The following is a 23,823-nucleotide window of genomic DNA, read 5'->3' as shown; positions in this document are numbered from 1 at the left end:
CCCCCCCCCCCAAACCTGAATTCAATGCAACATCGAGTCTTGTTCCCCACAGGGTGAGTGAAGCGGGCTCCCCGGTATCACCCCAAACGCTGTCAGTAGGATAGGGCAGCAGGGTCCCTGACCCCAAGCTCCACTAGCCTCAAATACCAGGGGAGATGGTCCCACCAGGACCTGCCAACCCCCTGGGAGGCTCAGGAATCTCTTCTGTCTTTGATTAAATAAAAGAAATTATTTCTGAACTAGTCCCCTTTTGACTTTTTTTTTTTTTTTAACTATTACAGACTGTAGGATTTTTGCACCTCCACCATCTGCTGGAGACAGAAATACTGACGGACTGTAGGTGGCACCTCAGGGTATAGGGCAGAGTCAGTCAAAAACTTCTCTGTTTCCATCTACTGGAGGGGAGGCAAAACCCAGGAGTCTGGACTGATCCGGGTATGTACAGGGAATCGATGTTTCCCATTCTTTTAAAGCCCAAGACACGCCTTTATTAATCAAAATGTTGTGTGGCGAATCAGCCTCCACGAGGCAGGCAGTGTGGACATGGAGTATGATTAAAAGAGCTAGGAAAGCCCCAACAGTCTCTCTGCCAAATGTTAAACAGAGGGAGAGAGGGGACCGAGACACACAAATCCATCACAATGGTGAAATTAGTTCTTGCCTGATAATTTCTCTTCCTCTAGGACAGGCAGACCAGTCCACACAACTGGGTTTATGCACACCAACCAGCAGGTGGAGACTGAGATCAACAGACTCGCTATTGCTCTCATGTATGACTGTATTGACATCAGCCTGCCAATATTCCTGGAAAAGCTAATTTGGAAAACTGAACAACATGAAACATAAGAAATTGCCATGCTGGGTCAGACCAAGGGTCCATCAAGCCCAGCATCCTGTTTCCAACAGAGGCCAAACCAGGCCCCAAGAACCTGGCAATTAACCAAACATTATTTATTTATTTATTTATTTATTTAAGTTTTTTAATATACCAACATTCAAGACAGTAGTCCCATCATGCTGGTTCACAAGAAACAGGGGTGCAATAAACTTTACAATTTGAACAATGGTGCAGAAAAGCAGTTACATGTAACAGGGAATCAATAACTAGGAGTAAGAAGGAAAATGAAGATCAGATAATTATATATATATATATAATAACATTATAAGAGGTGGTTATTAATGCTATAACTAGCGAAGAATGTTGATTGGAGGAGGTTAAGTAATGTTGGAGTTAGGAAAGGCCTGCGTGAACAGCCACGTCTTGAGTCTTTTCTTGAATGTTGAGATGCTGGGTTCCCATGCAATTAATAAAAAGAAGATCCCATGCAATTAATAGCAGTGGCTATTCCCTAAGTAAACATGATTAATAGCAATTAATGGACTTCTCCTCTAAGAACTTATCCAAACCTTTTTTGAATGCAGCTACACTAACTGCACTAACCACATCCTCTGGCAACAAATTCCAGAGCTTAACCTTCAACCATTAAGCTTCAACATTTTCATATTTCCTCCCTCTCTCTTTATTTTTAATTTTTTTTTTAACTTCCAACAGAACAAGAAGCACTTGATCCCATAAGGAAGGGAATGAAGAAACCATAGTGAGAAAGAAAGGTACATACCAGGCCCTAACTGAGCCAGACAGCACAACCAGCTTCCAATCCTGGCATCTGGAAATGTCCATGAGGAGGACAAAAATAAACAGTATAGGCAGCCCAGGGCCTGCCCATCCTACAGGAAAGCAGAGTTGCTTACCTGTAACAGGTGTTCTCCGAGGACAGCAGAATGTTAATCCTCACATATAGGTGACATCAGATGGAGCCCCAATGCAGAAAACTTATGTCAAAGTTTCTAGAAGTTTGACTAGCCCACCGAGTATGCCCTATACCACGTGTCCATGCGGGGTCCCTCTTCAGTCTCATAACATGGAATTATGATTAAAATAAAAAAACAGGAGAAATCCAACTCCATGGGGTGGGTGTCATGAGGACTAACATCCTGCTGTCCTTGGAGAACACTTGTTATAGGTAAGCAATTCTGCTTTCTCCGAGGACGAGCAGGATGGTAGTCCTCACACATGGTTGAACCCCTAGTTACAGGCTGCTCCTCAACTCAAAAGGGGACCAACAGACACCTAACCAGGTGCCAACAGGCACCAGTGCGGTTGGTAACAAAGGGGGAGACAGCCTACACCCAAACAACGGGCCCTAGGCGGGAGAGTTTGGTTCTACATCTTGAATAGGTTCCGAAAGATAGATTGGCCAGACCTACTGTCGCATCGGCCATCCCTATCCAGATAGTAATGCATTTTGAATGTGTGGAGAGAACACCACATCACAGCTTTTCAGATCTTCTCCATGAGAACTGCTCACAAGTGGGCCACAAATGCTGCCATGGCTCTGACAGAATGAGCCTTGACATGACCCCCAAGATGCAGTTCCACCTGGGCATAACAGAAGGAGATGCAATCTGCTAGTCAACTTTATAGTGTCTGTTTGGCAACGTCAATGCTCAGTCTTTTCTTATCAAAAGAAACAAAAAGTTGAGAGGACTGTGTCTATGGGCTACTCTCCGCTGTGTAGTGCTCATTCTCATTGGTGCGAATGGACCATAGGGAAGAATATTGGTAGGACGACTGACTAAGAGGAGCAGCACGAAATCCATAGAAAAAAGACTCTGGATCCAAGAATGAAGAATCCGGATTACCAACTCCCCGAGCTGCAGCCCTTCCCCTGTTACCAGCAGGGTCCTTTTCTACCAGGTACAGGGTGGGGTGACCCAAGGACTTGAAATGGCTGACGGAGTTTTAGCAGGTGCTGTCAAAATGGCCACCAGCTCCTCCGACCCCCCCCCCCGGGGCTTCCAGTACCAGCCCAGATGCCTTCTCATTTCTGCCGCCCCAAGGCACAATTGCGGCAAATTGCAAGTGAATTGAGGTGGGCCCACCTCAAACTGAGACCGTGCCAAGGTTTGCTGCGCTGCATGAGTGTGGACATGCCGGCGCAGTCTGGCCAGGCCTAAAAATAACCCCTGCTGACGAAAATGCTCCCGCCGCTGTTTGGTGCTGAAATTCAGCACTCACCCGCCCCAACAAAAGGCAGGTAATTCGGCCTGCGCCTTCTGCCTGCCTCCGGCCAGGAAACAAAGTTTTACCCGCTCCTCCATACTGCTTAGCGCTGCAGCCGTTCCCATGGTGTGCTGTTTCTTTAAGCAGCACACCATGGGAACAGAAAAGAAAGTACTTTCCTGCTGCTGGAGGCCACTGAGGCACCAGGTACACCAAGGGGATGAGGGAACCGGGGCCCCTGGCTAGCAATCCCCCCTGTCAAGGAGGGCCAAGTTCGGACAGGGGTCATCAAACCCCCCCCCACCCTGCTCCACCCGAGGGATGGCCCTCGAAGAAACTTAACACATCCGGGAGCCGAACTCGCCTCTTATTCAAATCCTAACTATTTAGAACTCCAGTCTGCAGGTTTGCACCTTTACCATTTGTTGGAGACAGATAAATACTAAGGGACTGCAGGTGCCATTCTCGGCTATTTATTTATATATTTATATTCCACTTTTCACACTTTTTTTTTTCAGCGCTTCAAAGTGGATTACATTCAGGTACTGTAAGTATTTCCCTATCCCCAGAGGGCTTACAATCTAAGTTTGTACCTAAGGCAATGGAAGTGACTTTCCCAAGGTCACAAGGAGTGACAGCAGGAAACCCACTTATCTGGACTGATCTGGGGTACGAACAGGAAACAAATTCCAGACACTTTGAGTTTAAGGTGTTCTGCATAGGATCCCGTAGGTAACCGACAAATAAACTTTGCCTGTTAACTAATACCAGGCAAAGATTTAGCTTTTGATGTTTTGTTGAATACTGATATGCTGGCCTCTCGTTAGAGACATTGGGCCCCGCTGCTCCCCCCCCCCAAAAAAACAAAACATACAAAACACTGAAACGTACTCGCCCTAATCAAGGATTCAAGCTCCCATCCCACCACGTGGACTACTCGTCCATAGTCTGCACATGTGTATCTAGGAGAGAAGCAAAGGGACTGCTGGGACCTGGAGTTCTTCGGCTGCTTGCGTTTCAAGACTCGCTCTGGAAGAACAATTCCAACGACAATTGGAGGAAAGGGAAAGCGGGGAAATCAGAACGAGGCTTACCACCGCTCGGGCGGTGGGGGATGCAGTATTTCCAGAATCGGAGACTTTTTTTTTTAACCCGAAGATTTTAAAACTCTGAACACAACAGGGATCTAATTTAGCGATAAGCCTGGCGACATTCTCACTTTTCTAAAATTTCCATAGGGTTTCTGCACAGCCAGACTCGAAAGCAACAGCGACTTTCAACGGCCTCCCTCGCCTTTGGACTTCCGGATGAGGTATCTATTTCCATCGACCAATCGTTTGCGGGCAGGGCGGGGCTGTGCAGGACCCAGCCAATGGGAAGACGCAGGGGGGAAGGGCAGGCCGAGGCAGGGAGTCAGTTCTGTGTCTTGCACCACGAGGTGTCTTTAGCTCACCCTGGCCTGTGAGGCTTCTGTGGGAGGGGCTGGCAGCCAGCGTCAAAGCGTTAGATGATGTGGCGGTGGCACCGGCGCCGTTATGGGTGACCGTACAGGTTCCCAGCTATGCTGGTGTCGCCACATAGCAGTGCAGTTTTAGCTACGGTTTAAAAAACATAAAATAACAACGAAATAAAGAGCAGTGTTTCAATTCATTCGGTTTCACCAGGCTCATAGCAACCTTGTAATTTGCTAAAAGCTGGCATCATACAACGTGTCAATAGGCTAGAGGACACTGACCCTATACAATCCTGTGCCACTTCCACCCAATATCCAAAACTGATTTTACACGGTCTTTCGGTTTAACGCAATCTTATGTTTTGTATTTTTGGAACAGAGCTTGGGCTTCATTAGGTGATATTGTAGGCTTTACTACTTATCACATTTGGAGACTTCACTGGACCCGTGAAAAGGAGTTGGTAACACTTGCCTGCAGCCTCAGGAGCTGCGAGATAGCCAAAAAGAGTACAGGCAAAGCCACTGCAAAAGTACTGAGTGCCCTAGGCAAACCTTCAGTCCTGTAGCCCCCTTCCCCCAGTTTACCTATTGGCAACAGCTTCAGCAAAGCGCTACCTTCAATCAGCGTGAGCACACTGCTCCCTTCTTTGGTGATACTGGTTCCGGCACTAGAGGAACTTTGCCGCTGCCCAAAACTTTGGTGCTCTAGATGACTGCTTAGTTTGTCAAATGAAAGCACCTGCCTTCAGCGCGGGAGGAGAAATGTGGAGTTCCCTGCACCTTCCCAGATCAGTCCAGACTCTTGTTTTTTGCCTCCCTTCCAGCAGATGGCGAGAGAGAACGTTTCGCTGACACTGACACTGCCATATAACCTGGTGCTCCACGTGCAGTCGCTCAGTATTTCTCCGAGTCCAGCAGATGGTGGTGGTGCAAAACCTGCAGGCTGGAAATTAGTTTAAAATAATAATTAAAAAAAAAAAAAGTTAGTGAGGGATTAGGAAAGAAGAGTCCTTCCCAGAAGGTTGGCAGGTCCCGGTGGGGGCCATCCCTTCTGGTTTTGAGGTGGACGAGCAGGGGGTTGGGGACCCTTTTTGGCTTGGTCCTTTTCGCCGGCGGTTGTGGATAACAGGTGGTGCCAGCTCCCTCACCCCCAGGAGGACGTCTGGAGGCTGCTGCCAGCTTCAGGGAAGTGTTCATAGCTTTAAAGTTTTGAAGTTAAAAAAAAGTCTTCCTATTTCTCTTTTTGGAGTATTGTCCGTTTGGTGGGGCAGATTGCAGGCGGCCCAGTAGGTGCAGGGTTGTTTCTTTCAGTGTCCTCAGAACAGGGGTCAGGGCGCACGCGATCAAGCTGGCGGGAGCTATGCCGCATGGCAACCGGTGCTCAGCGTGTGGTGATGGGTGTGCACGCCTGTCTCGAACCGGCCTGTGTTCCCGCTGCCGCTTTGGGGGAGAGGGCAACTCGGGAACATTTGTAAAAGCATCAGGGAAGCATCGAGACGCCATGCAGATCATGCATGATGCCGGCTCCGTCCTGGTTCACGCCAGAACGACGGCCATTTCGGCATCTTTTGCACCTGCGACTGTGGGAGGAGAGGGGGATCTCCCTCCACCGCTATCCCAGGCTGCTCTGAGCCCTGCGGAGGTCCAGGAACCTCTATCTGAGGAGGATGAGGACCTCCTGGGGGAGGGTCCAACAGGTTTTTCTCCTGACTTTGTTCTGCTGCTCCATAAAGCATATCTTGCCAGGAAGGCCGCAGGCCGCCACCTTTCCAGCCAGGAGGGCCCGCAGTGTCCATGGCCTAGCAAGAGGCCTAAAGTTGCACAGGCCAGTATGGTGACCAGGCTTCGGCAAGTCCTGGGTCAGGCTGTGCATTCAGATTCTGCGGATGAGGCCTCGGAAGAGTCGTATGACAGGGAGCCATCGGCAGAGAACTCCTCAGAGGCAGATTCTTCTCTAGAGAGACAGGATTCGGATGAGGGATGGGGTCAAGCTCCAACTGTGGAAGAGGACGATCCTAGGGTGTTTCGTCTTTTCCGCAGGGAAGAATTGTGTTCCCTGATTCCTTGTGTCCTAAAGGAGCTGGGAATTAAGGCACCATGGGAGGAATCTGATCAGGAAAAGTTTGACCCAATATTGAAGGGCTTAAGAGGTCCGCCGAAGGCCTTCCCTTTCCATGAAGCGTTAAAGAAACTAGTGGTTCAGGAGTGGGAGACACCAGAGGCGGGTTTGAGGGTTGGTAGGGCAATGGACAAATTATATCCATTGCCGGAGGACACGCTGGAATTGTTGAGACTGCCAGAGGTGGATGCCTCAGTGTTGGCTGTTACGAAGAAAACCTTTTCCAAGGCTGGTTCTGTGGTGATTAAAGATATGCTGGACAGGAAGATAGAAGTCCATCTCAAAAAGATATTTGAAGTGTCTGCGCTGGGCATTCGTGCTGCGGTTTGCAGTAGTTTTATGCTTCGGGCTGGTTTGTGCTGGGTTCAGCAGCTGCAGACTGTCAAGCCGACGTCAGTTTCAGAGGGCAAGCAGGCTGAGCGGCTGGAAGCCGTGGTGACCTATGTAGCAGATGCGTTATATGACCTCATCCGAACCTCCTCCAGGACTGTGATGTCAGCGGTCTCAGCTAGGCGGCTCCTTTGGTTGCGGAGCTGGTCGGCGGACCTTTGTTCTAAGTCTCATTTAGGGGCATTACCCTTTAAGGGGAAACTGCTTTTTGGAGAGGCCTTAGAGGAGCTTCTGAAGCATGTGGGAGAGAAGTTGCCAGAGGATAAGCCGAAGGGTAGCAAAAGATCCTTCTCTAGACGGCCTCGCTTTCGGACGAATCGGCGTTTTTGGCAGAATCGGGCTTTGGGAGGAGCCCAGAGACAAGGCACTGGGAGGCAGCAGTTCTGGAACCAGTCCTTTCAAGGCCGAAAGCCAAATAGATATGGTTCTGGCCAGTGGTCGTCAGGATCCAAGTACGCCCAATGAATCGAGGCTGGTCCACTCCTCAGTGCTGGTTATAGGGGGTTTGTTGGCTCTTTTCTTCGAGGAGTGGGCCAAGATCGTGTTGGACCAATGGGTCCTAAGTGTGATAAGACAAGGTTATGCTTTAGAATTTGCTCTCCCGCTAAAAGACTTGTTCATGGTGTCTTCTTGTGCCTCTGCAAACTAAAGATGGGTGGTTCAGGAAACCATCGACCGCTTCTGGATGCTGGGAGCCATTATCCCCGTACCTGTGGAGGAACGGCAGACAGGAAGGTATTCCTTTTATTTTGTGGTCTCAAAAAAGGAAGGGACCTTCCACATGATCTTGGATCTAAAAAAGGTGAATGTGGCTCTCAAAGTTCCTCGTTTTCAGATGGAGACTTTGCGTTCATGGATTGCAGTGGTGCACAAAGAAGAGTGTTTGGTCTCTCTGGATTTGACCAAAGCTTACTTGCACATAGTGATCCGGCTGGATCATCAGAGATTCCTGATTCTCAGGACACATTTTCAGTTTTGCTCCCTTCCTTTCAGGTTGGCAATGGTGCCGAGAACTTTCACCAAGGTGATGGTTGTGGTGGCGGTAGCTCTCAGGAAAGAAGGCATTCTAGTTCATCCATATCTGGACTATTGGCTTATTCAGGCAAAATCAGAGGTTCTTTGCAGACGGGTAGTGGCAATGATACTTCAGAGCTTAAGGTCCCTGGGTTGGGTTGTGAATCTGTCGAAAAGTCAGTTAACCCCTTTTCAGGTGTTGGAGTTCCTGGGGGCATGTTTCGACACCAGGATCGAGAAAGTGTTTCTCACCAGGGAGTGCATTGGCAGGCTGCAGAGGCAGGTTTGCAGCTTCTTGGAGAGTGCGGTTCCCAAGGTGTGGGATTACCTGCAGGTTCTCAGCTCCATGGCTTCCACATTGGAATTGGTTCTTTGGGCGTTTGCTCATATGAGACCACTGCAGAGAGCTTGCTTTGCCAGTGGGATCCTTTGTCGGAGCAGTTTCATCTACCGTTATGTCTTACAGAGATGGCCAGGTCCAGTCTGTCCTGGTGGCTTGGTCGGGACCACTTAAGTCGGGGTGTAGCCTTGGAAGTTCCAAATTGGATAGTGGTCACATCCGATGCCAGCCTCTCTGGTTGGGGGGCTGTGTGCCAGACTTGGTTGGCGCAGGGCCAGTGGTTGGAGGAAGTGTCTGGTCTATGAGTCGCTTAGAGACAAGGCCTTTCTGCCTCTCTTACGTGGGCAGCCGGTAAGAATTTTGTCAGACAATGCGACAACGGTGGCTTACCTCAACTGACAAGAGTAGAGTGGTGGCACTGGAGGCTCAGGAGTTAATTCGCTGGGCAGAGCGACATCTGGAATTATTTGCCGAGCCAGGATAGACATGGTGCAAGCAGATTTTCTCAATTGTTGCCAGCTGTATCCTGGGGAGTGGGAGTTGTTGGAGGATGCAGTGCGGCTTATCTGTCACAAGTGGGGCATCTCCAGCATAGACTTGATGACAACTCAAAGGAATGCCAAGGCTCCACGCTTCTTCAGTCACAGACAAGAACACAAAACGGAAGGGGTTGATGCCTTAGTTCATGGCCACAAGGAGTTCTCCTGTACGTATTTCCACCATGGCCACTGGTGGACAAATTATTATGGCAAATAGAGATTCATCCAGGAGAGGCGATTCTAGTGGTGCTAGAGTGGCTCCGATAGGCTTGGTTTGTGGATTTGATAAATCTAGTGGTGAACGAGCCACTGCCCCTCACTCATCTTCTCAAATGGTTGCACCAGGGTCCCATATTTTTAGATCAGGAGGCTCGCTTCTGTCTCGTGGCTTGGCTTTTGAGAGGAAGCATCTGAGGTGCAAAGGGTATCCTAAGGATTTCATCTCCACTTTGCTGCAAGCTAGGAAGCCCTCAACATCCTTAGCTTGAACCTACTCGAGCATCTGTGTTGCACATTTTGACTTTTTTACAACGGGGGTTGGCAAAGGGTTTGGCCTTTAACTCCCCTAGAGGCCAAGTGGCAGCATTGGGCTGTCTTAAGAGGCAAGTGCAGGGAGCAGCCCTAGCTGCACATCCAAATGTGGGTGCGTTTCTTCCATGGGGAGAAGCAATTGCTGCCTCCAGTGCAGAAGTTGTATCTCTCCTGGAGTCTTAACTTGGTTTTCAGAGGGATGTGTACGGCTCTGTACGAACCGCTTTGAAGGGCCACTATGAAGGATCTTACTTTAAAGATTATTTTTTTTGTGTCGATTTGTTGCGCCAGGAGAATTTCAGAGCTACAGGCTCTGTAATGTAGGGATCCTTTTCTGAGGATTAAGGATGCTGGAGTCTCTTTGCGTATGGTTCCTTCCTTTCTTCCGAAGGTGGTATTGTCTTTTCATTTGAATCAATCGGTGGAGCTACCGGCTTTCCCAAATCTGGACACAGCGGCGCCTCACGCGAGAGAGTTGAGGCTTTTTGATGTGAAACGAGCCTTGTTGGGGTATCTTAAAGTCACTAATAGTTTTCGGCTATCAGTTCATCTTTTTGTGCTATGGAATGCCGCAAAAAAGGGACTTAAGGCTTCAAAATCCACCACAGCGTGGTGGTTGAAAGAAGTGATAGGCTCAGCTTACTTTGTCAGGGTTGCACTGTTCCTTAGAGGTTAAGAGCTCACTCTACTCAGTTGCAAGCAGCATCCTGGGCCCAATGTCAACAAGCAGGAGATTTGTAGAGCAGCTACTTGGAAGTCGTTGCACACTTTCACCAGACATTATCGTTTGGATGTCCAGGCTTCAGATGTCATGGGCTTTGGCGAAAGTGTGCTTCGAGTGGGACTCTTGCAGTCCCACCCTGTCTAGGGAAGCTTTGGTACATCCCAGGAGTCTGGGCTGATCTGGGTACATACAGGGAAAGGAAAATTGGTTCTTACCTGCTAATTTTCATTCCTGTAGTACCACAGATCAGTCCAGAGTCTTGCCTAGTTGATGTGGAGAAGATTAGAGAGCCACTCGATCTGTTATTGTAAATAGACTGAAGAATGGCACAGGTTTTGTTTGGTTTCTTCTGTTGTTAAGGTTGGAAAGGATTGTTCCCATTATGGGCTCCCACATCCTACTGCTCGTTCAAGGGGACTTGTTATATGGGGAAGGTGTTTGTTTATGTTCAGTAATATCTTGGGTTGGGTACAGGTCAATATTGAGGGACTGCAGATGGCACACCAGGTTATATGGACTGATCTGTGGTACTATAGGAACGAAAATTAGCAGGTAAGAATCAATTTTCCTATATTCACTGACCATGAGAAGAGAGATGGGAATACCCTGGGCTGGGGCAGATATTTTATCTCACTAACTGCCTACATAGTAACATAGTAAAAATGGCAGAAAACGACCAAATGGTTCATCCAGTCTACCCAATAAGTTTCTTATGATAGCAACTGCTGCTCTGGGCAGGTTCCCCCATGTTTCTGATAAGGGTAGTAACTGCCTCTCCATGTATGACCCCCCCCCCCCCCACACACACACACACACACAAACAAACCTTATGTGAAGAATACTATTAGCCTATGAGGAGAGAGATGGGGCCAGGTCACATATTTCTCACTGCTTGTGAGGAGAGAGGCAGGAATACCCCTGGCTGGGGGAGTTATGCACCGACTGTGGTGAGAAAGATAGGGATACCCCAGGCCAGAGCAGTTATTCTCTTTCACTGAGAAATGGGAATGAGGGCTGGGGAACACATTCTCTTTCACTGATTGTCCGTGAGGAGAGAGGAATAGCCCTGGCTGAAGGTATTCTCATTCATTGATTGTTAGTAAATAGAGAGATGGGAATTTCCTGTGCATACCCTAGCTCAGTTCAGACAAGTGGATTTTGCATCCCTACCAGCAGATGGAGGTAGAGAATGAAAACTTTTCAGACACTGCTACATAACCGAGTGCCACCTGCAATCCTTCAGTATTTCTCTTTCTCCAGCAGATGGTAGAGGTTCAAATCTGCAGTCTGGAGTTTTGAAAAAAAATCTTAAGGGAGAAGATTCTTAGTAGGAAGGCTCCCCAAAGTGTTAGGTTCCTTCTTGGACCATCCCTCGGGTAGAGCAGAGCAAGCAGGGGCTTGGTGATTCCTGAGCTAGCTCAACCCTTGTTGATCGGGGTGGGCAAAAGTCGGGGGTCCTGGTTACCTCACCCCCTCTGAGTCCTTACCACCTTTAGCAGTCTCCTCCTGGCATCCAGAGGCAGGGAAGTATGTCTTTTAGTTTCCTTGCTTGCTGTTGGTTGGGAACGCACCACCAGCAGTTGCAGTGGCAGGGGCTATTTTTAGGCCCAATCGCGTCGTCATGCCATCTCCTGCTCAGTGCGGGAAAGTTTGCTGCAGCTTGAAATGGGTGCACCTCAGCGCAAGCGCATTTTCTTCAGAGTATGCCTCTGGAGGAGCTGGGACCTTCACAGGCCCCTTGGGGGGCAGCCGGATCACACAGTCGGCTGGGCCGGTGTTAGAAACCCCGGGGGAGGGTTGGAGGAACCAATGGCCATTTTGCCTGCACGTGGTAGGAGTCAGGCTGCTGCAAGAGAGTCTTGAGACTCGCCTCCCCCAGGTTGATCAGAGTCCTGCTGGTGGCAGGGAAGGGGAAGAGGCCTAGGAGAATGCGGAACAGGACCAGTCTTCTGATCCGGAGGAATTTTCCGTGGAGTTTGACCTGCTCCATAAGGCTTATTTGGCCAAGAAGGATGCTTCCTAGGAAGACCTGTGTGGCTAAGAGTTCCAAAGATCAGAAGCAGGCAAGATTGGGAGGGATCCTGGGGCTCGGACGGTCCGCTGCTGAGGACGGGGACACATCGGATGAGGGGGTGACTCCGATCAGCTGCAGGGAAATCTGCTGGATCTGGACAAGGACACTGTAAGCGCTTTGGTGAATCTAATGCAGGATTCGGATGACATCCCGATTGCAGAGGTGGTCAGGCTGTTCTGTAGGGAGGAGCTGTGTCCGCTGATTCACCAGGTGTTGGATGAGTTGGGGATTAAGATCACGCAGGAAGATTTGGACAATGGAGGGTGAACCTGGTCCTGGAAGGGCTGTGGGAACCTCTTAAGGCTTTTCCTTTGCTCAAGAAGGTAAAGAAGTTGGCGGAGTGGGAGTCTCCTGAAGCGGGCCTGAAGGTAGCCAGAGCTATGGCTAAGTTATATCCTTTGCCGGCACAGACCTTGGAATCGAGGTGTCCGCAGTGACCAAGAAGACAACCATTCCGGTAGCAGGTTCAGCCACTCTGGGATATCCAGGATCAGAAGCTGGAGATTCTACTGAAGAGACTTTTTGAGGTTTTGTCTTTAAGCCTTCAGGTGGCGGTCTGCGGGAGCTTGATGCAGTGAGCCTGCTTATGCTGGATGCAGAAGGCACATGAGAAGGTGTCTGGGCTGACGGCTAAGGCCACTCAGTCTGCCTGCTTGGAAGTGGCAGTGACCTATGTGGTGGATGCCCTCTATCATATGATCTGGACTTCTGCCAGAAATGTGGTCTCTGCAGTTGCGGCGCAGAAGCTTCTGTGGCTGCAGAATTGGTCAGCAGATTTGTGGTCTAAATCCCAGTTCCCTGTACGTACCAGGATCAGTCCAGACTGCTGGGTTATGCCTCCCGTCCAGCAGATGGAGTCAGAGAGAAAACTGAAAAGGCACCCCCTATATACTCTGGTGCGCCCCCTGCGATCGTTCAGTATATCTCTGACTCCAGCAGATGAGAGAGCATAACCTGCGGTCCTGATCTCCTGTAGTTGGGGAAGTTTCCCTGTCAGGTTTGATTTAATTATATGGCTTAAAGTTTTTGGTGACTAGCTCATTATAAATTTCAGAACTAATTTTGCCAGTTTTGGAGCCATAGCAGGCAAGGCAGGGTACTACCCTGGAGCCTTTTCCCGGAGTTTTTCTATCTGCCCAGCCCAGTGAGAGGAGGGGAGTATTCATCGGTGGGCCGGTCACTCTCCCTCTCCGCCTCCTGAGAAGTATTAATTCCTCGGAGAATTAGATTTTATGGGTGTGGTGCACCCTCTGCCGGCTCCCAAGTAAAAAAAAAAAAAAAAAGTTTTCAAGTTTACACGGCTGCTGGTGGCAGCGCTTCAGGCGTTTAAAAAAAAAAAAAAAAACCCGAGGTGATTTTTTTAAGTTAGCCTGCTCACTCACTTTGGTCTCCGGAAGGGGTGGCTTGTCACCCGGGACTTTTTCGCGCCATTTTCGCGCCGTTTCTCTATATTTGAGCATGCCTCGAGGAAGCATTTGTGCGGCGTGTGGGGAGCCGGGTCGTCGGCTTTCCCGCGAGGGCCTCTGTTCCCGGTGCCTTCCCAGGGGGGAGGGGCCCTCGCGGAAGACAGCCGCGGCCAATATCTCCCTTTCTCCACGACAGGAGGCAACTTCAGAATCGGGCAGACCGCGGCACTCCTCCCCTCCGTTCTCGGAGGCAGCGGCCATTTTGGGGCAGTTGGCGGCCATTTTGGGCGATCTCGATCGCGAATCAGTATCGGAGGAGGGAGAGGACCTCCCACCTCAATTTCCTCCAGATCTTAGCCCTCATCGGCCTAGTGCTTTATCGGGGCTCCTCTCTCAGTCGACTAGAGGAGCCAAGGGAGGTCCCGCTAAGAGGCCCCACCCTTTTTCTTCACAGTTTGTTCTTTTGCTTCATAAAGCTTATTTGGAAGCAGAAGCTGAATGGGAGCAGGCTGCTCCTATTCCTGATAAAAAGGGCAAACCCGCCGCGGATCCCACTGTCTCGGGAACTCCTATTCCAGCCCTTCCTCCTAAGCCTCCAGCGCATGTTCCTATTGATCCGGTCTTACCGGACACTCCCACCCCGGATTCAGGAATGGATATAGGGGGCGGGGATCCGGTCGAAGGGGACGACCCTCAGATTCTTAGATTATTTCACAAGGAGGAATTGGATCCTTTAATCAGTCATGTGCTCCAGGAACTGGGAATTCCGGTACCCCAGAGTGAGTCAAATGCCCTACCGGGTGACTTAGAATTGACCGAACTCCGCACTCCATCGCATGCTTTTCCCTTTCATAATAAGCTTGCTCAGATTATCTACCGAGAATGGGATAATCCGGAGGCCACTCTTAGAGTTAGTCGGGCTATGGATAAACTTTACCCGCTACCTGCGGATTCATTGGAGTTGCTTAAGGTGCCTAAAGTAGATTCGGCTGTAACAGCCATGGCGAAACACACTACCATCCCGGTGACGGGAGGTACGGCCCTAAAGGATCTTCAGGATCGGAAGTTGGAGACCTTATTAAAGCGAATATTTGAGGTTTCAGCATTAGGAGTACGGGCGGCGCTTTGCAGTTGCATGGTGCAACGAGCTACCCTTCGCTGGGTACAACAGATGTTAACATCACAAGATCTACCCCCGCAAGAGGCGGAACAGGCCAACCGCATGGAATCCGCAGTAGCTTTTGCTGCGGATGCCTTTTATGATCTGCTTCGCACCTCGGCCCGCTCCATGTCTTCCGCAGTATCGGCGAGACGACTACTTTGGCTACGTCACTGGGCTGCCGACTCGTCCTCTAAAGCGCAACTGGGTTCTTTTCCTTTTCGCGGTAAACTCTTATTTGGGGACGAGTTAGAGCAGTTAATCCGTTCTCTGGGGGAGAACAAGGTATTTAAGTTACCGGAGGACAGACCTCGGTTTTTTCGGTCCTCGGGAAATTTTCGTGGTCGCTTTCGCGGACAGCGTCGTTTTCGCTCCGGTAGAGGCTCCTCCTCCTCCTCCTCCTCCTATTCTACTAGACAACCTACCACGCGTTCTCAAGCATGGACTCCTTCCTTTCGTGGCAGGCGGCCAGCGCGTTCCACAGCGTCGCATTCCTTTGCTGCCGCCAAAACAGCTCAATGAAGGGACGCTGGCTCATCCCTCAGTTCCGAAAGTGGGAGGACGTCTCTTTCACTTTCGGGAGGAATGGGTCAGAATAACTACCGATCAGTGGGTTCTAGACATCATTCATTACGGGTACGCTTTGGAGTTTGCACGGCCCCTACGCAACCTGTTCCTCATTTCTCCCAGCGGTTCCCAAGCAAAACAGCAGGCGATTGCACAGACGATAACTCGGTTACAACACCTGGGAGCTATAGTGCCTGTCCCACCTTCCGAACAACGAACGGGTCGCTATTCCATTTACTTCATCGTCCCAAAGAAAGAAGGCACATTCCGTCCCATTCTGGATCTGAAGAAGGTCAACAGGGCGTTACACATACCGCGCTTCCGGATGGAAACTCTGCGCTCTGTTATCGCAGCGGTCCACATAGGCGAGTATTTGGCTTCTTTGGACCTCACAGAGGCTTACCTGCATATAGGAATCCAGGAGTTCCATCAAAGGTTCCTCCGCTTTATGATAATGGGCTCGCATTTCCAGTTCTGTGCTCTTCCGTTCGGCCTTGCAACAGCTCCGAGAGTTTTCACCAAGGTCATGGTAGTGGTCGCTGCAAGTCTCCGGAGAGAAGGTGTTCTCGTACATCCGTATTTAGACTGGCTTATCCGAGCAAAGTCCCTATCTCTCTGCGAGGAAGCGGTACAGAAGGTGCTTCTCCGGCTTCACTCTCTGGGTTGGGTCGTCAATCACTCCAAAAGTTGCCTGATACCCACCCAGCGATTGGAGTTTCTGGGAGCCTTGTTCAATGCCAGTCTAGGCAAGGTTTTCATTCCTCAGGCACGGATGGAGCGCTTGCAAACTCATGTTCGCTGTCTCTTGCTTCACCCCCTGCCGGTGGCGTGGGATTATTTACAAGTTCTTGGCTATATGGCATCCACTCTGGATTTGGTTCCTTGGGCTTTTGCACATATGCGACCTCTACAGAGAGCGCTTCTATCCCGTTGGGACCCCAAATCGGAGGAATTTCAAGTGCCGTTGCCACTCTCCGAACCAGCACGGACCAGCCTGCAATGGTGGTTGCATCCACTCCATCTCCTCCAGGGGGTCGATTTGGAGCCCCCTCAATGGATCATTGTCACGACAGATGCCAGTCTGACCGGTTGGGGAGCAGTCTGTCAATCTCAGTCTACTCAGGACGCCTTCGCAAGCCAAGTGGTCAATAAATCGTTTGGAAACCAGAGCGGTTCGCCTGGCGTTGCAATACTTTCTCCCTTTGATCCGGGAACGGGCAGTCCGGGTCCTGTCCGACAATGCGACCACGGTAGCATACATAAACCGGCAAGGCGGGACAAGAAGTCAGCTGGTAGCCTCCGAAGCCACTCGATTAATGGCTTGGGCGGAACAACACCTGTCTCGTCTTGCAGCGTCACACATCGCCGGAGTCGACAACATTCAAGCGGACTACCTCAGCCGGCAACAGCTAGATCCGGGAGAGTGGGAGTTGTCTCACGAAGCACTCAGACTCATCATCCAACGGTGGGGAACTCCCCGGCTGGATCTCATGGCGACGCACTCAAATGCCAAGGCGGCTCGCTTCTTCAGTCGCAGACGAGAATACGGGTCGGAAGGTGTAGATGCCCTGGTTCTACCCTGGCCTGTTCGCGTTCTCCTCTACGTGTTCCCTCCGTGGCCGTTAGTGGGGAAAATATTGCGCCGCATCGAATCTCACGCGGGTCCAGTTATTCTAGTGGCTCCAGAGTGGCCAAGGAGACCATGGTTCGCAGACCTGGTCAACCTAGCAGTGGACGGCCCCTTGCGTCTCGGTCACCTGCCTCATCTGTTACGGCAGGGTCCAGTATTTTTCGACCAGGCCGATCGCTTTTGTCTAGCGGCTTGGCTTTTGAGAGGCGTCAATTGAGAAAGAGAGGTTATTCGGATTCGGTCATTACTACTCTTCTGCAGGCGCGTTAGCCTTCTACTTCGGTTGCCTATGTCAGAGTATGGAAGGTATTCGACGCTTGGTGCAGGGACTTGAAAGTGCCTCCGCGACCGGCTACGGTGTCTCATATTCTAGCATTCTTGCAGGAGGGTCTAAAGAAGGGTTTATCCTATAATTCCAGGTGGCGGCATTAGGCTGTTACCGCGGTAAGCTCGACTGGGTTTCCATTGCCATGCACCCTGACGTAGCGCGGTTTTTAAAGGGAGTTAAGCACTTACGCCCACCGGTACGAGCTATCTGTCCCTCTTGGAGCCTAAACTTGGTTCTCCGTGCTCTTTGTACTTCTCCGTTTGAGCCTTTGCGACGGGTTACCCTCAAGGATCTCACTCTCAAAACAGTGTTTCTCGTCGCTATTTGTTCGGCTAGGCGAATATCCGAGCTTCAGGCGTTGTCTTGCAGAGAGCCTTTTCTCCGTATTCATGATTCGGGGATTTCGTTCCGTACTGTTCCTTCCTTCTTGCCGAAGGTAGTTTCCGCTTTTCACATCAATCAAACAATCGATCTCCCTGCCTTTGTTCTGGACGACAGGGATGCGTCTAGACAACCGGAACTTCGGAAGTTGGATGTGCGGCGGACGCTGTTGAGGTATTTGGAGATTACCAACCCTTTTCGACTGTCTGACCATCTTTTTGTCTTGTGGAGCGGTCCGAAGAAGGGGGCTAAGGCGTCTAAGACCACGATAGCTCGCTGATTGAAGGAGACTATTGCTTCGGCTTACATTTGTCAGGGTCGTGCCGTTCCAGATGGTCTCAAAGCCCATTCTCTGCGCTCTCAAGCGGCGTCTTGGGCAGAGAGTGGTTTTGTCTCTCCTCAAGAGATTTGCCGGGCTACTTGGAAATCCTTGCACACTTTTGCTAGACATTACCGACTGGACGTGCACACTCCGGTGGACTCTTTCGGTGGCGGTGTGCTTCGCGCGGGACTGTCTAGGTCCCACCCCATTTAGGGCAGCTTGGGTACTTCCCAGCAGTCTGGACTGATCCTGGTACGTACAGGGAAAGGAAAATTAGGTCTTACCTTTTGCTAATTTTCGTTCCTGTAGTACCAAGGATCAGTCCAGACGCCCGCCCATAACAGTGAAGAGTCCCGCGGCAGCTCTGTTTTTTCAACTTTTCTGTTTCAGATGGTTCTCTTTTTTCAATGGTTATATTTCATGGCCTAACGCCTGGTTTCCTCGTTTTCCAAATGTTCATGTTTATCTTGTTCTAGTCACCAGTTTTCAGCCATTGTTTCTTATTTCATTCTGCTTTGTTATTGGTTATACTGAAGGATCGCAGGGGGCGCACCAGAGTATATAGGGGGTGCCTTTTCAGTTTTCTCTCTGACTCCATCTGCTGGACGGGAGGCATAACCCAGCAGTCTGGACTGATCCTTGGTACTACAGGAACGAAAATTAGCAAAGGTAAGACCTAATTTTCCTTTGTCTAACCTCCCCTTTAAAGGCAAGTTGCTATTCAGAGAGGATCTGGAGCAACTCATGAAGCAGTTGGGGGAGTCGAAGGCAATAAGTTACTTGAGGACTAGAAGACCACCAAGAAGTCCTTTTTCCTGTGAGCTTGTTTCAGAGATGCAAAGAGATTTCATTCAAAATGAAGCCCTTTGCCTACGGCGCAGAAGCAGAGCTCAGGGAGGCAGCAGTCCTTTTGAGTGCAGTATAGACTTCCTCTGGACAGTGGTGCCCAGGGGGGACATGGAAGTAAGATTGGCTAATGAAGCTAGGCTGGTCCATTCCTTTCGGATGCTACCGGATGGAGGCTGTTCCTCTTTTACGAGGAGTGGATCAGGATTACATCAGACCAGTGGGTACTGGAGGTGGTAAGAGATGACTACGCCTTAAAATTTTCTCGGCTACTCAGGGATGCCTTTGTAATCTTCTGCTGCATCTCCTGGTGTGGGATACTTTGCAACATCTCCAGCTCCTGCATGCCATTGTTCCGGTGCCCCCTCAGGAGAAAGGACAGGGAAGGTACTCCGTGAGTTTCATGGTTCCCAAGAAGGAGGGGACTTTTCGGCCCATTCTCGATCTTCAGAAGGCCAGTTCTGAAAGGACTTGAAAAAGTTAATGTAAATCGGTAATTTACTCTCTTAGATAATAGAAGGACCAGGGGGCAAGTAGCTCATTTAAAACAAATCGAAGAAAATTATTTTTCACTCAGCACATAGTTAAGCTCTGGAATTCATTGCCAGAGGATGTGGTTACAGCAGTTAGTGTAACAGGGTTTAAAAAAGGTTTGGATAAGTTCCTAGAGGATAAATCCGTAAACTGCTAAGATGGTAATTAATAAGCAATAGTAGCTTGTGATCTATCTAATGTTTGGGTACTTGCCAGGTACTTGTGACTTGGATTGGCCACTGTTGGAAACAGGATACGGGGCTTGATGGACCCTTGGTCTGACCCAGTATGGCAAGTCTTATGTTCTTATGTGAGTTCAGGTGGCAGCCTTAGGGTCTCTTTGAGATAGGTTTCATGGAAGACCATTGGCGTCTCATCCGGATGTGGTGCGTTTCCTCAAGGGGGAAAAACGTCTGCGTCCTCTGGTCTGGAAGATATGTCCAGCCTGGCACCTTAATCTAGTTCTGTGGGGTCCGCCCTTTGAGCCGATTAGAAGGGCTTCTTTAAAGGATCTGACCTTGAATAGTGTTTTCCTGGTGGCTATCTGTTTTGCTAGAAGGATATCAGAGCTGCAAGCATTGTCATGTAGGGACCCTTTCCTACATTTTTCGGAGGATGGGGTATCGTTACGTACGGTTCCTTCCTTTTTGCTTAAGGTGGTTTCCTCTTTTCATCGTTACCAGACGGTCGAGCTACCGGCTTTTCCGAATTTGTCACCTGATGCTCTGATGGCTAGGGAGCTTTATTATTGGATGTGCGGCAAATTCTTTTGCGATATCTTAAGGTGATGAATGCCTTTCGGAAATCAGATCATATGTATGTCCTGTTCAATGGAGCAAAGAAGCGAAATACGGCTTCCAGGGGCACAATTGCAAGATGGCTGAAAGGCGATTACTACACGTACATCTGTAAGGGTCGGTTGGTGCTGGAGGGGTTGGTGGGCACAGACAATCTCCTGGGCTGAGTGTCAACTGCTTTCTCTGCAGGAGATGTGTCGAGCGGCGACACGGTCTTCTCTTCACATTTTTACCAAACATTACTGCTTAGATGTGTGGGTCCCAGAGGAGGCAACATTTGGGGAAAGTGTGTTGCACTCGGGTCTTTTGAGTTCCTGCCCAGTACAGGGGGGCTTGAACTGATCTGGGGTATGCACAGGAAAGAGAAAAATAGCTTCTTACCTGCTAATTTTCATTCCTGTAATACCACAGATCAGTCCAGAAACCTGTCCCCTTCTTTCTGGTTGTTGCTGAGATAGTATGTTAACATATGCAGATTTATTCGAAGTGTGCATACTTTAATATGTTCTTTGTTTGAGACAAGGGGGGGGTGTCCTAGTTTTAGGGAGCTCCAACTTTGAGTCTCTGCTCGCCCAGAGTTTCTGAAGAATTATGTAATGTCCTGTTCTCTCCTGTTCACTTGACCGTGTATGTTCATATTGCACCCATTTCTGAGCGTAGGAAGGGTAGGTAATAAATGTTTTTAGATAAATAAAATAAATAAACCTTGGCCTGGGTACAGGTCAGTACTGAGGGGCTGCAGGTGGCACTCTCAGTTATGTAAAGTTTCATTCTCTGCCTCCATCTGCTGGTAGGGATGCAAAACCCACTTGTCTGGACTGATCTGCGGTATTACAGGAACGAAACTTAGCAGGTAAGAACCAGTTTTCCTATCCTGGACTGAGGCAGTTGTTCTCTCTTTACTTTTCCATTGTACGAGGAAGGCAATGAATGTGGTGCTGATGGAGTTATTCTTGCTGCTGCTTTCCCTCGCAGGTGAGGCGAGAACACCGAGGGACTGACTCGGACAACCTTGTTGCCCTGTGTGATGATCCCTAGGAGACATGGAGGCCCCTTGCACCTCTCGTCTCTCTGACAGCAGTTGCCTGAGCTGGTGGATGGAGGAGAATAACAACATCATTAGCCAGTGGCTGGTAATGCCTTCCTCATTGCTTCACTGTCCCTCCCTCATTGTTGGTCACTCATGATCCCTCATTCACCGACTCTTCATGCAGTGCTGTTCATACTTATCCCTCGTCCTCTGCCCCCCCTTGTAAGGAGCTGCAGTTACTCACTGCCCTTCATACCAATCCAATTCTTAATCTTCAATGCACCATTTGTTCCCTGCAAAATTAGCAGCAGTTTGGTCTGGTATGCTTATGGCCCTGTCTGTTTAAGAAACCAGATCACACGCTAATGGCCTTTAAAAAAAACACTAAACAGACATTGTGGGTTATTGGATTTTTGTTTCAAATGGGCAAAAGGCCCCATGTTCTTGTCTGTGTAGCCTCTGCTCAGTAAAATTGTTGCATATCGAGATATTTGACTGATGGTATTTTTTGTGTTTGGTTGGGGTTTTTTTTAAACATCCCTTGGATTGACTTAGGGCATTAGGCCTTGTCCCTTAAAGAGTCAGTCCTGCCTCAGCTGTGAACCAAGGAAGCCAGGGGTTCAAATCCCACTGCTCTTCCTCGTGACCTTGGGGCAGGTCACTTCACCTTCCATGGCCTCAGTTACATACTTAGATTGTGTGCTGTCTGGGGACAGTATCTGAATGTAATCTGCTTTGAAGTGCCTGAAAGGGGGAATTTAAATGAAATTATTCATTAACAATTGAGGTTCACAGAATGGAATCCAAAGACTTGCATGGGTTACGCCTTCACCCCAGGCTTGGTTGAACAATATATTCATCAGTGTTGCCTCAGATTTTATTGATTCTTCAATTTTAATTTCTTTGAAGTCCCCTGATTTTTATTTAAAAGGAAAATAGAACTTAGAAAAACATCCTCCAATGTGCTGAAATCTGTGCCTTACGCAGCATTGCTTCTAAATAATTGATCTCGGAGACGGTGTCTTCCACCAGACTCAGAAAAAGTGTGTGGGAGAGGGGGGACAAGTCACAAAATAAAAAGAAGGTGCTGGGGATGATATGGACCCAGTCTTCTGAATAGCTTATATGGCTTCATTTAGAATTGCACCATTCAGCAGAAAGACAGGAGAACAGTGAGTATGTATGTGTATGGGTAAATAACCAAGTGAGTTATCTCTTGTTAGTGTCAATGAACCTACATTTCTGTCTTCCTCACAGTCTTTCCTCTAGCATGATCATTTTTCTTTCAATGTCCAGACTGATTCCTAAACCTGCAGAAGCTGTGAATAAGAATTCGGTTTTCTGAAACTCGACTGCCGTAGGCGGTGACCTTCACCCAGTGTACCTTGTCCTCTCGTGTCTTTCTCCCCCTTAACTTCCCTACTACCTACTACCCTACTACCCTACTACCTACTACCCTACTACCTTGTCCTCTCGTGTCTTTCTCCCCCTTAACTTCCCTACTACCCCCACTCCCTCAAACAACACCACCTTCACCTTCAGGAAACCCTGCTCTGGAGATGAACTGGCTCTTGCCATTTCCAACACATCCACTAGCCTTGACTGCTCCAGTCCAGAGACTGCCATCAAATCCTGGCTCAGCATGACTCTTGAAATTGCTGACAAACTATGCCCCATCTCCAGACGTAACATTACCCAACCCACAAAAAATCATCAACCCTGGTACACGACTGAACTAAGATCCCTAAAAAATACCCTCAGGCAGCGTGAGAGAAACTGGCGTAAAGCTCCCTCACCCCAACTCGCCTCAAGTTTCAAAACTACCCTTCACCAATATAGAATAACCACCCTCAAAACAAAAAGAGACTACTTTTCAGCTAAGATCCACCAATACATGTACAACCCGAAAGCCCTTTTCAATTATGTTGCCAACCTCACCAAATCCTCTCAGCCCACTATCCCTGTGAATGATGCCTCCACTAAGAGCGAAGAAATCGCCCAGTATTTCCTCACAAAAATCACCAACATCCTCCGCAGATTTCAACACCCTTCTCCATCCACCTCCCCTTCCCCCTCCCTCCAACCTTCCCCCACTTCACCCACCCTCCAAACCCTTGACCTGACTTCCGCTAAAGAAGTGGAATCTATTCTCAGAAAACTTAAACCAGCTTCCCACCCTTCAGACACCATTCCCACAAAATCCCTCCTCTCCATCCCGAACACTATATCCAAACCCATCGCAGACATCATAAACTCCTCCCTCTCTTCAGGCTCTGTCCCAGATGCTCTTAAACAAGCTATTGTCAAGCCCCTCCTAAAAAAAACCAACACTAGACCCTAAAGACCCCGCTAACTTCCGCCCTATCTCTAACCTGCCCTTCCTATCCAAAATTATGGAAAAGATTGTAAACATCCAACTTACAGAATATCTAGAAAGCAACAACATTCTGCATCCAGCCCAATACGGCTTCCGTAAATACCTCAATACAGAAACCCTCCTGCTCTCCCTCACGGACCACTTACTCATAGGCATGGACCGAGGCAACTGTTACCTCCTCGCCCTACTCGACATCTC

The 23,823-nt window shown here is 49.2% G+C and overlaps 1 protein-coding gene across 4 annotated transcripts in view; it reads left to right on the top strand.

Annotated features, from left to right (window-relative positions):
* Window positions 1-4,039: 4,039 nt before the first annotated feature.
* FANCG (FA complementation group G) overlaps window positions 4,040-23,823 on the top strand; it is a 158,216-nt gene continuing 138,432 nt past the window's right edge. The window contains exons 1-2 of one of the 4 annotated variants that reach the window (XM_029581683.1): window positions 4,040-4,376; window positions 21,194-21,351. In XM_029581683.1, the coding sequence (XP_029437543.1) occupies window positions 21,262-21,351 (90 nt within the window). In that variant the 5' untranslated portion in view covers window positions 4,040-4,376; window positions 21,194-21,261. Of the gene's footprint in view, window positions 4,377-10,374; window positions 10,727-21,193; window positions 21,352-23,823 lie in introns of those variants that run through there. The other 3 variants (XM_029581670.1, XM_029581677.1, XM_029581691.1) reach the window with 3 other exon arrangements.

This window comes from Rhinatrema bivittatum, chromosome 1 (assembly GCF_901001135.1).
Source record: "Rhinatrema bivittatum chromosome 1, aRhiBiv1.1, whole genome shotgun sequence".
NCBI lineage: Eukaryota > Metazoa > Chordata > Amphibia > Gymnophiona > Rhinatrematidae > Rhinatrema > Rhinatrema bivittatum.
The sequence above is the reverse complement of the archived record's forward strand: the minus strand, read 5'-3'. Positions and strand labels throughout refer to the sequence as shown.